The sequence below is a fragment of the Notolabrus celidotus genome, chromosome 22 (assembly GCF_009762535.1).
Source record: "Notolabrus celidotus isolate fNotCel1 chromosome 22, fNotCel1.pri, whole genome shotgun sequence".
Lineage (NCBI taxonomy): Eukaryota > Metazoa > Chordata > Actinopteri > Labriformes > Labridae > Notolabrus > Notolabrus celidotus.
The window spans coordinates 3,436,959-3,451,327 of NC_048293.1; the positions used below are offsets into that span (position 1 = coordinate 3,436,959).

A 14,369-nucleotide genomic window follows, 5' to 3' on the forward strand; every position below is an offset into this window, starting at 1 on the left:
ATTTGGACTTTTTAAATAGTTCCCTGAAAGCTCTTGTTCTTAAATTTCTTGAACAATATTTTGAGGTGGAGAAGAGCTATTGTAATTATCTGTATCTCTCAGGCTTCCTGCCAACGCTTGGACCCGCCTGGGTCAACATGTACGGCTCCACTCGTACTTACACCCTGATGGATGAGTACCAGGAGTTAAACGAGGGGCTCGGGGAGGGAGTGTCCTTCAGGGCCCGTCTGCTCATCGGCCTCGGCGTAGAGATCCTGGACACCTCCTCTCCTGACATTTCCTGCTCCACAGATGTGCAGCTGGAGGGAGTACCCAACATCTCAGAGGTGGGTCCCTGCCTGGATGGGCAGCCATGCAGAGTTAGCCCATTGTTACTCCTGCTGACAGGTCATTGTGCTGCGGGTTACTGTGAATTATTAATTGTTTGTGTTTAGCCCATCTGGTGCATTATTAACATTTAGATTGCTTCAATGAGGCTTCTCTTTGTTGGATGACAAAGAAGGTCACACAGTAACTTCAACAGAGCATAATGAGACCTTAACTCCCAAATCCTCTGGGATTCAGTCTGACCTGATCAACATCTTAAATTACAGGGTTGTCAGCACCACTGCATTACTTTACATGTCATCATAGAGTGACAGACATCAACATTTTGTTTCTGACTTTGAATCAATCAAGACAGTCAGTGTGTTTACATGATGTTAAAATAAGCTATTTAATGCGTTAACGGACTAAAACTGGACTTTTTAAATACATGTAAACATATCAGTCCAGCTGAAGTCTAATTGTTGAAGTCGGACTAATCTGTTGACATGAAGTTTAAAATATACCTACCAGGATAATGAGTTTGGGGCTCGATTTTCTCTTGTATGAGCACACTGCAATTGGCATCAAACTAGCGTAGGTGTTGTGCGCATGCTCCAGAGTTTGCATGCTGGGTCGATATAAAACTAGTTAACCTCCTGCTAACTTGTATGTCAGTTGTTTTGGTATGTGATAATAGTTCAACCAGAAGCATGTTGCCACCTTTTGCAAAGGCTGACATAATTCTGTCATTAAATTGAATCTCATCGGTGCTTGTGTACCCGGATTAGATAAGATAAGATAAGATAAGATAAGACAAGATAAGATAACATACACTTTATTGTCCCCGGGGGGAAATTTGTCATGGACATAAGTGCAGTGCTGCTCACAAACAATACATTCATTCATCATACCAATATACAATAACATGCCCACTGTCAAGATAAGAAACTATGTCACTGTGGCATACCAATCACACAACAAATACCAATAATACAATAAATACCAATAAGATACCAGTGTGGAAGTAAAAAGCAATGTCATATTAACATTAGTGCAGAGTAAGTGAACCATCATACTCATACTAGAGCATTATGTTGGTGCAGATTGTTTGTTGAGTAGAGTGATGAAGTAGGGAGGAAGCAGAGCTTGAAGCACAGACTTTTATATCTGCTCACTCTGAACGTCTTCCAGAGGACAATAATTCATATTCTGAATAAAGAACATGAGAAGAGTCCTTCAAGATTTCTTGTGCCTAATTGACAACAGTATTAGGATTAGGACAGTAGTGTAATCAAATGTCCTAAACGAGCTAACAGTAGCTCGACTTTACTGTGCATGAAAACAAACCGACTCTGTCCACTCAAATTAAGTCACTCCCTCTTGTTCATCTTTTCACAGACTGCCACCGGGAAGGTTGAAGAGTTTTTCCTTTTTGGGTCTTTCCTGGAGGCGACAATGATCGACAGGAAGATTGGAGATAAGCCTATCAACTTTGAGGTTACCATAGGTATTTTTGAATTCTTACAGTTTACTGATTTCAGAATTTTCCCATTATAGGGCTCAAATTAAATATCTCACTTAAAGCTGTGGTTTGTAGTCCTGGAATATATACAGTTCAGGGAGAGATTCCGAATGTCAACACTACACCTCCACACCAGATTTCCCTCTCACTTCACCTCTCTCCACCCTCTCTGTTCCTGTAAGCCCCGCCCACAAACACATCGTAGTGCTAACTCAATCAGGACAATGTGGGAGGACCACCAATCAGGAGAGTGGTTCTTATTTGTCAGAGCTGACAGGAGCAATTGGAATTTGTAGATTGTTGGATACAGAGGCATAGGAAAACACAGAGATCTCACCATAATGTCAAATTACCTAATTTATTGATGGCTGTTGATGGATGTTATGACTTTTTTTACCAAACACAGCACAAAATAAGTACAGTTTTTTTTACCCCAATACTACCAAATGCAGCTTTAAGGGAAGTTTCAGCAAAATGAATCACGTAGAAGCTGTAAAGACCATTTCAGGAATATCTAAAAGGTTTACACTGTAGTGCAAAAAATACAGTCCAAAAGTGTTTCTTATGATCACATGATTCACAGTAGCCTTGTCTTGAAGTTTTGCCAATCAAGTATTTTCACCTTCACAAGCTAGGGGTGCAGAACGCCAAAAGATTTGAGTTGTAACATTTTTTACTGTGCACCAGGTTACTATGGAAATGAGATTGATGGGATTGCCCAGCCAAAAACCAAGGGGAAGAAGAAAGACGGTGACGAAGAGGAAACTGAGCTGATCCACAACTCCAGTGAGGATGAGATAGATGATGATGGGGACCTGACTTCAGTGGCAATTAGTCCTCCAATGAAACCCGTCATCACTGATCGGTCAGTGCAGAAAATATCATCAATGTAGAGTGACAGAACAACAAGAACAAAGAATGCCTAATCTGTTTTGCCAAATATCTTTTTTTATTTTTGCAGTGAAGTCATTATTTTACTGTTAATAAATGTGATCTCTATCTGTATCCCCAGAAACTACTTCCACCTGCCGTATTTTGAGAGGAAGCCGTGTATTTACATCAAGAGTTACTGGCAGGATCAGAGAAGACGGCTGTACAACGCCAACATCATAGATAAAATTGCAGATAAACTGGCAAGCTATATTAATGAGTTTAAAAGCTGATCATTAAACAGACAGAACGAGGTGTTATTGAGTGATCCTCAACTTCTTGTATTGCTGCTACAGGAGGATGGACTGAATGACGTGCAGGAGATCATCAAGACAGAGAAGACGTATCCTGAGCGCCGCCTGAGAGGGGTCCTGGAAGAGCTGAGCCAGGGCTGCAAGTCTGTGGATACAAACTTAAACCACATATTTTAAAAAAGGAATAAAAGTGACATGATAAAGTGATAAAGACTTTAACACTGACTGAGATCTCCTTTTTTTCAGTCAGTTCCTTGAGCTAGCAAACAAAGACCAGAACCAGTCCGGAAGAACCAAACTGGACAGAGAGAGACTGAAGCTGTGCATGTCAGAAATGGTACGTCAACGAAAAACATGCAATGCTTTTTCTTTCTAACTTATTATTGTTGTTACTTGAACTGTCTCTAAATGCTGGGCTCTCTCTGACTCTAGGAGAGTATCGGCCAGCAAGCTAAAACCATGAGGACGCAGGTGAAGAAAAGTACAGTGAGAGATAAAATCAAGCTGGCTCAGAACTTCCTCTTTAAGCTGCGCTTCCTGGCTGATGAAGTAAGATTGACATCATTATGTCTGATAATCAAGTTTGTGTTGCATGTTTGTGCATATTTCCTTGTGTTTATCTCGCGTGTAATATGGGCATTTGTTTTTGTTGCAGCCTCAACACAGCGTTCCTGATGTTTTCATTTGGATGATCAGTAACGGGAAGCGCATTGCATACGCGCGTGTTCCTTCCAAAGATATCCTTTTTTCCAGTGTAGAGGAGGAGACAGGGAAGGACTGTGGCAAAGTCAAGACAATCTTTCTGAGGGTGAGTGTTGTTTGATGATCTAATCAGATTTGCTTTAATCTGCTTGTTTGCCTCTAAACATGAGTATTTTCCTCCTCATGTATTTAAGATCCCCGGTAAGAAAGGTTTTGGACCTGCTGGATGGACAGTTCAGTCCAAGTTAGAGATCTATCTGTGGTTGGGTCTGACCAGACACCGCAAAGACTACCTGAGCGGCCTGCCCAATGGATTTGAGGAAAACAAGTTGTCCAAAGGACCTGGTCTGCCATGCTCACCTCCCATCAGCCTCACCTACATGAGTAAGATCGTCAGCTTTCAAATATTTCTCTCATCCCAACTTTACACACAATGAAGAAAAGTTGTTTTGACTCATATAAAATAGGTCAAATTTAAAATTCCTCATCCACCATGGACTTATTGAATCATTTCTGAGCATCTTCATCCACAGTGAAACAGATCTTCCAGCTGAGGGTCCACATGTACCAGGCTCGCAGCCTGTTTGCTGCTGACAGCACCGGTCTGTCTGATCCCTTTGCAAGAGTCTTCTTCTCAACACAAACCCAGGTCACTGAGGTGAGAGCAGCAAAGAAGCTTTTGTTTAAGCCAGCCATCATCCCAATATATGATCTAATAAGAGAAACATCTTTTATCATTTTAAATCTCAATTTATCTTTATTCACATTTGGACACATCTAAATGTAAGCCCAAAAGACTCTAAACTAACAAGACACTAAAAACCCAAGAGCTGAACCCTGAAAACTGTCCCCTTAGTCAGCTGGTGAGGAAGCTAATCAGCCAGACTCCCATCAGCACTGATCCAAAACACAACCAAATGAAACTCATCATGAAGCACTCCAAAGATCTGTACTTAGATCACTGGAGAAACCAAACAAAGACCTAAAGTAGAATGAATTGTTATTTGACCCTAAACCGTGATTATAAATGATCTGAATATCTGTACAGTGTCAGAGATACAAAACAAAGACGTATCCTGACCAAATACAGGCTGAGTGACCACCACCTGGCTATAGAGACAGGGAGACACAGACAGACATGGCTGCCCAGAGAGGAGCGTCTATGTGCTCACTGCTCTACAGGGGACATAGAGACAGAGATGCACTTCCTCCTCCACTGTAGCAAGTTCTCTTTACTAAGAGATTCCCACTACAGGAAAATGACTACAATAGTACCAAACTTCCCAACATTAACCCCAGAAGAGAAACTGTCAGTTCTCCTGGGGGAAGGGTCAGCAGCTCCTCTGGCTGCTAAATATGTGTCAGCCTGTCACAGCCTGAGGGACGCACCATCCCATAACATCTGATTATAGGTGAAGGTTTTATGAGCAAACCGCATCAAGTGAGGACATTGAGATATGCTGTATGGGTGACACCATCGTTCATTAATGCTTATCAAATATGTAACATATATAGTATGTAATGAATATATAAGTAATGTATATAATATGTAATGAATACATATGTAATGTATGTGTATGAATCTTATGTGCTTTGGCAGTAACATGTCTTTGTTCATGCCAATAAAGCAAATTGAATTGAAATAAATTAATTGGAACTGATAATCTAAGATCCAAACACTATGCTTCTTTCCAGGTCCTGGCTGAGACTCTATGCCCCACCTGGGACCAGCTCTTGGTCTTTGAAAACGTGGAGTTGTTCGGAGAGGCCAGCGAGCTGAGGGATGACCCTCCTATAATCGTCATTGAACTCTATGACCAAGACACAGTGGTAAGGGTTGTTTTGAAATATAGATGTCTCTTTGTCACTTTGTATTAATGCGAGCAAACAGTGTACCTCCACACAGCTTCAGTTTCTAGATAGCAATCCTCAATCCTTCTCAGCCTTGTAATTTAAGAGTCTGCCTGTCTTAAACCTGAAATGTAAGACTTCACAGCCACTAATGAGACTAAAACCCATGTGAGATACACCCTCAATAATGGGTTCTCCCTTTTGAAGCTTAACTGTAGAGTTGATGTTGTGTTTAAATCTGATATGAATCATATTTGAAAGAATGCTTTTGCTGACTGTCTATTTCATATTTGTTCCTGGCAATAACACCTTTGTTTTGGATGACCCTTCGGATAAGTAGAGTGTGGATTCTGATGGCTTGATATCCTGTAGAAGCACTATAACGTGTGCAGAGTAGTTTGCATTAAAAGGCATGCAAGAGGAATAAGATGAATCCATAATGACAGATGGACCCTCTTTCATCGTCTTACACCTGTTGCATTCCTTTAAGTAAAGTCTTGTGCTCTTTGTATGTTCACGAACAAGAACTCTCCATAACCACTAACTGCAAGAGAGATTTTTAAACCTGTTTGTACACTACATACAGTGTATGTCTGTTTTGCAGTTCACTGGTTATTTTAGGGATGCTGCTTTTGTTTATTTTGCTCTCCTGGGCTCTTTTATCTTTTTACTTTTTATGTTATCTGCCCAGAAACATGTGCATCTAAAGCCATGTTTCTGGGCACTGATAGGACTAATGAATTATTGTACACTAAGGCCATTGTATTTCAAACACTGATGGATGGATATGGTAGGCTAAAAGGACCATTCTTTCAAATATTCAACCAGAATTGATTTATCCCAGCATGTGTCTCTAAGTTAATATACGGTTATACTTCCAGGGTAAAGCAGACTTCATGGGCAGAACATTTGCAAAGCCTGTTGTCAAGATGGCGGACGAGCACTATGGTCCACCACGCTTCCCTCCCCAGCTGGAGTACTATCAGATCTACCGCGGGAACTGCACTGCGGGAGAAATGCTGGCAGCCTTTGAGCTGCTTCAGGTTAGGCTGTTAGACACAGATGATGCTCTTTAAAGTCGGATCATGTCGTATGAAAATCAACATTTTCTGATAAGTTTTGTGATCTTTGTTAGATCGGACCCAATGGGAAAGCTGACCTGCCTCCCATAGACGGTCCCACAGATATGGACCGCGGCCCGATCCTCCCTGTTCCACTCGGGATCAGACCAGTGCTCAGCAAATACAGGATTGAGGTAGATTTAAACTTCTTTGACCAGTGTGATATTTGAATTAACAGCAAAATGCGTAAGGGAAGGAAAAGGTTGGTTGGTTTAATCTCTCAATCTCTCAGGTTTTATTCTGGGGCTTGAGGGACTTGAAGAGGGTGAATCTGGCCCAGGTGGATCGGCCTCGTGTGGACATTGAATGTGCCGGGAAGGGAGTGCAGTCTGCCCTCATCCCCAACTACAAGAAAAACCCCAACTTCAGCACGCTTGTCAAGTGGTTTGAAGTGGTAATTCATCATTCAAAGCTTTTATTTTTGTCAAATATTATTAAAGCTCCTGCAAGGAACTTTGGTTTGTGTTGATTTTGGCGCCCCCTGTGGACAGAGCGGTACCTTCTGTCTCTTTCCTGATCTCATCCTAAACAAAAGTACATAGTGTTTTGGGATGAAAGTGTCTCATCTTGATGTCTTTTAACATTCAATCATTTTACCCACAGTGAATGCCTCTGAAAACTTGAAGCATTTAAGCAGCAAGCTGTTTATAGCTCCATCTGACACCTACCCTGCAGCAGCATTTAAAGGCATCAAAATGAACTTCATTGAAATACGAAATATAATTGAAGTTGATCTCCTTTGCTTTTGTAGGCCATAAAGAGGCACCACTATTAATTTCAGTCTGCTTCATATCCAGTTAAAAACTTCTTACAGGAGCTTTAAGCTAAAGGGACATTCAGTACATATTTTAAAAAGTGGTCTTATTGATTAGACTAACTTTAGATCTTGATTTTCAGGATTTGCCTGAGAATGAGCTGCTTCACCCTCCGCTCAACATCCGAGTGGTGGACTGCAGAGCTTTTGGCCGCTACACTCTTGTCGGCTCCAACGCCGTCACCAGCCTGCGGAAGTTCATCTACAGGCCAGCAGACAAGCAGGCCAACAACTTCACCACTACAGGTAGGAACTAAAAAACCTGCTGTCACATCTCATTCTGATGTATTCATGTATATTACTGTACCAGGCATAATCAGTTTGGAAGGATGAAATGTGCATTAAGGTGGACTAACAAATGTCTGCTCTCTGCTAATGCTTCAGAGGAAATCATCGTTGTCAACTTGGAACCTGAGGCTTCTTTTAAGAAGATGGAAACTGTAGTCAAACTAGACTCAGTAAGTTTATATAACCCTCATTCATAGAAGAAGACACGCTTTGAATAGCTAAAGCATAGTAGACAACTCATGAGATTGTGATTATGAAACAGCACAAACAAATTGTCAGATTGTTTACAATTATGCAATCTGCTTTTTCCACCCAGTGCTCTGATGCTGTGGTCAAAGTTGAGGTAAGGGAAGTACTCTATGCGTATTAATAAAAATAGAACGATTTAATGATGTTTCTAGAAATCCTGAGGCATTACTAACTGCATCTTAAATGGATTCTTCGAAAAAAGGATGACGATAAGGACGGAAAGGGGAAAAAGAGGAAGAGGAAGAAGGGTGATGAGATTGAAGAGGAGGAGCTTGATGAGAGCATGCTGGACTGGTGGTCCAAGTATTTTGCCTCCATTGAAACTTTGACAGAAGTGAGTAGCAGGGGACTAACATGACCATTTTATAGTCTTCTAGTCTGTGAGGGTTGATAGCGCACATGCATCCATAACGAGCACTTTCTCAAGATCTTGGTTTCACGTCAGGTGATCGTAGCTTGTTTTGCCAGAGTTGCATATGCACAAAACAAACACAGAAAAGGTTTAAAGCTGCTGTTGGTAGTCACAGAGTAAACATCTGTTCAGAGAGAGGGACTTCGAATGTCAACACTATCCCTCCCAAACCAGATTTCCTCTTAGCCCCCCAACACAGATCAGCATGTGCAGTCATGATAGTGCCGGACTCATAACCAATTGGAGGACGTAGTGGGGGCCGCCCCTTAACCAATCAGGACAGAGGATTGGAGATTGGCTATGATTGGTCCGTCATAACGGGAACGACGGGAATAATAACATTGCTTTATACAAAGGCAAAACACGGAGATTTCGCAATAGTCTCAAATTACTCCACTTACTGATGAGTACTGATGGGCATTATGACCTTTTCTCCAAACCCAGCAGGAAAAAAGTAACGTTTTTTACACCATTCCTACCAACAGCAGCTTTAATTTACCTCATTAGTGTGGACAGTGGCAGTATGACATGTCGTGGTCTGGCCTATCACAGTAACCAGCCAATTGTTGAGCTTACTAGATCACCAGAAAATGATCCGCCATCACAAGAAAACAAGCTTTGCTATCTCAAGATAATGAGATAAGTGAGTTTAGATCTGAGAAAACAAACCCATCAACACGGGAAGACAGTGAATAAAATGTATGGATGCACGTCTGCTTCAGACTTCTGTAGTTTAAAGAATAAATAGTTTTACAGTATTATATACTTCACCAACTCCTTAAAACTAAATGAATGGAGCTGGGTCTTGTTTTGTTGTTGATTTATCTGAATGACAAATGCTTTCTTCCTCCAACAGTCTCTGAAGGCTCAAGAGGCTGCTCTGTCAGACACAGAGGACAAAGATGAAATGGACATCGCAGATGGTGGAGGTAAAACCAGATCATACGTGTCGTTGTGTGTTTGTATAGTACAAAGCATGCTGTCTTTGTCCTACACCCCTGCTCCTAAACCATGTAGTCACCAAAGCTCGTACTTCTGATCATGGATGTTTTAATTATCATAAAACTGACAAAGAGACATTTGATGTTTCCCTTGTTGTCGCTGCATGTTCACCCTGTACCAGCTCACTAACTCTTGTTTTTTTCTACAGTGCAGTAGTCAACCTCTTAGCCACCGTAGCGCAAGAATGCCTCCACGTAGATGCTGACATGAATCCAAATTTCCAAACGTGGGACAACCGCTTTTTCTCTCCCATACATGCATATAAGATGTATGCTTACCATGAAAGTTGTCAGTGAATCCAAATGCAAAGACAATATTGAATTAGTCTTACACAGTTTTAATTCTGTGCTGATCAAACTGAACAGAATTAACTTTTTATAATATGATGATACGCACAAATGATGGTGCACATTACCGTGCAGAGACATGACATGACTTGATTGGGGATGTTAACGACAAGAACCCGTCCAGTTGTGAGCTTGTCTTCTCTGATGAGTTTTGCAGAGATAACAGCTGCCAGGAGGATCGTATCAAATCCAAGTATCCCCACTGAGCTGTATACTTCACCTGTATACAATTCAATGGTATGCTTGATAGCAACAGTTGGTTTTGACAACTTTCATGAGGAATTCATGTCTCGAGTACTCTGCTCCTCCTCCCATACCCCCCCTCCCTTCTTCACGCCGTCCCCACCGCTAACCTGTACTCAGATATCAAACCTGATGAATCTCCTGTAAAAGGCACCAAGAGAGGAAAGGGAAAGAAGGACAAGAAGAGGCAGATGGATCCGTTTGAGAAGAAAAAGCCCAAGCTGGATGAGTTGAAGGTACACACTGCAGTAAATGTCTCTTGTGGAGCAGCATCGTAGGAAAAAAAGAGCTGTCTAAACCAAACCTAACTTTAAATCAATTTCATGCTCTCAAACAAGGTGTACCCCAAGGAGCTGGAGAGCGAATATGACAACTTTGAGGACTGGCTCCACAGCTTTAACCTGTTCAGAGGGAAAGGTGGTGATGATGACGACCAAAACGTGATGGATGAGGACAGAATTGTTGGAAAGTTCAAAGTAAGAACACAAAGTTTCTAGGAAAAAAAACACAGAATAGGATTTGGTGTTATTTAAAGCGGGCTTGTCATTGATCACTGTTTTTCTAAACTTAGATAAAACTGCTGCAGAAATAATACTTGTGTTTTAGTTAACATGTCCCAATAATCTTTGTGATATGACGCTTCATCTGTCTAACCTTTAGGGCTCAATGTGCATGTATAAAGTGTCGGACGACATGCAGAGAGACATGAGCTTCGAATCCAACATGGGGATGTTTCAGAACATTCCTCACAACGATCCCATCAACATCCTCGTCCGCATCTATGTTATCAGGGTAGGCTGTGTGTTCTTTAATTGTTTACTCTGATAAGAATACTGATGCACATACCTCAGGTGATGCACAGATACTCCACATTGTTCTTAGATTATCCTTCTTTCTTTTGCAGGCTACTGATCTTCATCCAGCTGACATTAATGGGAAAGCTGATCCGTACATCGCAATCAAACTGGGAAAGACAGAGATCAAAGACAAAGAGAACTACATCTCCAAACAGCTCAACCCTTTGTTTGGAAAGTGAGTAGAAAGATGGAGTTATCACGACTTACATGATCTTACAACTTCCTGTTCAAAACAGCATGATAACCTGAACACTGCTGTTTGTAATCCGATCAGATCCTTCGATGTGGAGGCAACATTCCCGATGGATTCTACTCTCACCGTGTCGATCTATGACTGGGACCTGGTGGGGACCGATGATCTGATCGGAGAAACCAAACTGGACCTGGAGAACCGTTTCTACAGCAAACACAGAGCCACATGTGGAGTCACCTGTAACTATGCCATGTAAGAACCAAAGATCAGACTCTCTGCTGCTCTGTGTGATGGATAGATGGTGAATTATACATTATAGCAAAGCATCATGATGACTTAGGTGTCATTGGTCAGTCATGGAAGAGTTCATTTTATATACCTCAGTTTCTATAGTTGTTATTGTACCCACTTTTTGCCTAATTCTACCGTCCTTGATTCCATTAAAGAGTCATGTACTGTATGTATTACATGTTTGTGATAGTTCTGATAGTTTATTCTCATTTTTTCTGTTGTTGCTCTTCTCCATAGCCATGGTTACAATGTTTGGCGGGACCCAATGAAGCCCTCCCAGATCCTGGCTAAGCTGTGTAAGGACGGCAAACTGGATGGACCTCACTACGGCCCTGCAGGAAGAGTGAAGGTGGAGAACCGCGTCTTCATGGCACCGACTGAGATCGAGGATGAAAATGGTACAAGCTGATTTCATAGTCTTTGCATGACTCTGTTCCTGTGCTCCCTCTAAATTACGCTGGAGCAGTAACTACTTCACAAATTGTATACTATTGGGATTTAAGTTTGTGTTGAAACCACGATGTTCGTCAGGTTTGAAGAAGCAGACGGATGAACATCTGGCTCTGACCGTTCTGAGGCACTGGGAGGAAATCCCTCGCGTTGGCTGCAAGCTTGTCCCAGAACACGTGGAAACCAGACCACTGCTCCACCCGGATAAACCAGGAATTGAACAAGTAATTTATCCACTGGCTCTACTTCAGCCATCTACACCTTTCAAATAAACTTTCTCATATTGTAAAGCTTCATTTGAATTCTCCTTGTGTCCTTGTGTTCTCTTGTTTTCAGGGGAGGATTGAGATGTGGGTGGATATGTTCCCTAAAGACATGACTGCACCTGGCCCCGCCCTCGACATTTCACCAAGAAAACCTAAGAAGTAGGGTGTTTCCTGAGACCTGTCAACTTCAAGGTGACCTACAAACAGTTGATCATTCATTAATCTTTATTCTGTTTGTCTAGGTTTGAACTGAGAGTCATCGTCTGGAACACAGATGAGGTCGTTCTGGAGGATGATGATATCTTCACTGGCGAGAAATCCAGTGACATATTTGTGCGGGGGTAATTATTAACTATATATGATTTTCTGCTTTGATATTTCAGCACAACTAGACTCAGGCAAATTCACAAAACATGGAAACACCCAATGAGTTAATTGATGTTGAATCAATCCTCCTTTTTTTTCTACTGTCAGCTGGTTGAAGGGGCAGCAGGAGGACAAGCAGGACACAGACGTCCACTATCACTCCATCACCGGAGAGGGGAACTTCAACTGGCGCTTCGTCTACCCGTTCGATTACCTCATGGCTGAGGAGAAGATCGTCATCTCTAAAAAGGAGTCCATGTTTGCCTGGGATGAGACTGAATACAAGATCCCTGCTCGTCTGAATCTGCAGGTGTGGGACGCTGACCATTTCTCCGCTGATGACTTCCTCGGTACGGATGAATTTATGTAGTTTGGTATTTGTTTTCGTAGATCCATGCCAGTCAAGCTTTCTTGCATTTAACCAGGTTAAATAATGTCCCTTTACAGGTGCAATCGAGCTGGACCTGAACCGCTTCCCACGTGGTGCAAAGACGGCCAAGCAGTGCTCCATCGATATGGTGACGAATGAAGGAGAGATGCCCATGGTCTCCATCTTCAAACAGAAGAGGATCAAAGGCTGGTGGCCGTTCGTGGCCCGAAATGAAGAAGACGAGTTTGAACTCACGGTTGGTCAACGTGAGAAATAACACAAAATATTTCTTGTGTCTGCAAAAAACTTGAGACTGAGAGTTTTTGCTGTTCTTTAGGGAAAAGTGGAAGCAGAGCTGCATCTTCTCACCGGAGAGGAGGCTGAGAAAAGCCCGGCTGGTGAAGGACGCAACGAACCAGAGCCACTGGAGAAACCCAAGTATGAAGGATGTTTTCTTGTCACCCAAACTGTCCACATTTCAATCCCTGAGCACTCTTTTGGTCTATCTTTCTCAGTTCCAATCTTCACCCAATAATCCAAACATTCATTTAGTTCAAAGTAATCCCTTAAAGTCCAGCTTGATGAAAAGTTTAAACCTAAAGTGTACGGAAATAAACAGGCCATATACAGTGTAACAACATAAACAATCTAATGTTTAAAACTCTGATAACCCAGGAATAAACAAGAAGATAAATTAGACATAAACAGAAAATGCGAATGCTCACATAAAACAAACATAAACATTTATAAAATGACATAAATGATCTAAAAGATCAACACTTTCCTGAAATGAGGAAAGACATTTTTACGAATTTACTTCGACCAAGTTCTGGACTTAGACCTATGATCTCCTCTTTACATGGTAAGTTGCTGCTTCTATATCTCTACCTAGAACCATCTTTAAGTTCTTTAAATGCTGTAAACTTTGTCTTGCTTTTTGCTTTATGGTAACATAATCGCAACTATATTTGCATTAATATTTAGCTTAAAGAGACACAATATTGCTTTAAGTCTGAACTTGTGCGTTTTTGTCCTTCCAGCCGCCCAGACACCAGCCTTCTGTGGTTCCTCACTCCCTTCAAAGCCATTAAACACTTGGTCTGCAACCAGTACAAGTGGCTGGCCATCAAGATTGTCATTGCTCTGCTGCTGCTGGCCTTGCTGGCTATTTTCCTCTACAGCATGCCTGGTTACATGGTCAAGAAAATGCTAGGAGCTTGAGATGTTTCCCCAAGACATCTCTGCAGAAGGTTCCAGCACTTTCACTAACCAGATGACTCCTCTCTCTCTCTCTCTCTCTCTCTCTCTCTCTCTCTCTCTCTCTCTCTCTCTCTCTCTCTCTCTCTCTCTCTCTCTCCTTTCTATCTACTTTCAATCACAGCATTTTCTTTATTTAAAGTTATTGTTTTGCCTTTATTGATAGAACAGCTGAAGAGAGACAAGAAATGTGGCGAGTAGGGAGTGGGGGAAGACATGCAAAACCTCTGTATGTGGGGTGCATGCTTAAACCGCTAAGCCCCAATAACAGCAACAGC

At 41.8% G+C, this 14,369-nt stretch overlaps 1 protein-coding gene across 1 annotated transcript in view; it reads left to right on the forward strand.

Annotated features, from left to right (window-relative positions):
* The window catches only part of LOC117805995 (otoferlin-like), a 21,863-nt gene extending 7,808 nt beyond the window's left edge, over window positions 1-14,055 (forward strand). The window contains exons 14-45 of the mRNA XM_034674642.1: window positions 103-326; window positions 1,705-1,813; window positions 2,516-2,693; window positions 2,841-2,961; window positions 3,055-3,155; window positions 3,259-3,349; window positions 3,445-3,561; window positions 3,668-3,820; window positions 3,909-4,098; window positions 4,248-4,372; window positions 5,410-5,544; window positions 6,447-6,608; window positions 6,701-6,820; window positions 6,919-7,080; window positions 7,584-7,746; window positions 7,885-7,958; window positions 8,105-8,131; window positions 8,240-8,371; window positions 9,306-9,378; window positions 10,162-10,277; window positions 10,380-10,517; window positions 10,702-10,833; window positions 10,946-11,073; window positions 11,173-11,343; window positions 11,620-11,780; window positions 11,914-12,056; window positions 12,169-12,257; window positions 12,341-12,439; window positions 12,573-12,814; window positions 12,912-13,090; window positions 13,172-13,272; window positions 13,875-14,055. Of these exons, the coding sequence (XP_034530533.1) occupies window positions 103-326; window positions 1,705-1,813; window positions 2,516-2,693; window positions 2,841-2,961; window positions 3,055-3,155; window positions 3,259-3,349; window positions 3,445-3,561; window positions 3,668-3,820; window positions 3,909-4,098; window positions 4,248-4,372; window positions 5,410-5,544; window positions 6,447-6,608; window positions 6,701-6,820; window positions 6,919-7,080; window positions 7,584-7,746; window positions 7,885-7,958; window positions 8,105-8,131; window positions 8,240-8,371; window positions 9,306-9,378; window positions 10,162-10,277; window positions 10,380-10,517; window positions 10,702-10,833; window positions 10,946-11,073; window positions 11,173-11,343; window positions 11,620-11,780; window positions 11,914-12,056; window positions 12,169-12,257; window positions 12,341-12,439; window positions 12,573-12,814; window positions 12,912-13,090; window positions 13,172-13,272; window positions 13,875-14,055 (4,337 nt within the window). The remainder of the gene's footprint in view (window positions 1-102; window positions 327-1,704; window positions 1,814-2,515; window positions 2,694-2,840; window positions 2,962-3,054; window positions 3,156-3,258; window positions 3,350-3,444; window positions 3,562-3,667; window positions 3,821-3,908; window positions 4,099-4,247; window positions 4,373-5,409; window positions 5,545-6,446; window positions 6,609-6,700; window positions 6,821-6,918; window positions 7,081-7,583; window positions 7,747-7,884; window positions 7,959-8,104; window positions 8,132-8,239; window positions 8,372-9,305; window positions 9,379-10,161; window positions 10,278-10,379; window positions 10,518-10,701; window positions 10,834-10,945; window positions 11,074-11,172; window positions 11,344-11,619; window positions 11,781-11,913; window positions 12,057-12,168; window positions 12,258-12,340; window positions 12,440-12,572; window positions 12,815-12,911; window positions 13,091-13,171; window positions 13,273-13,874) is intronic.
* The last annotated feature ends 314 nt before the right edge of the window (window positions 14,056-14,369 follow it).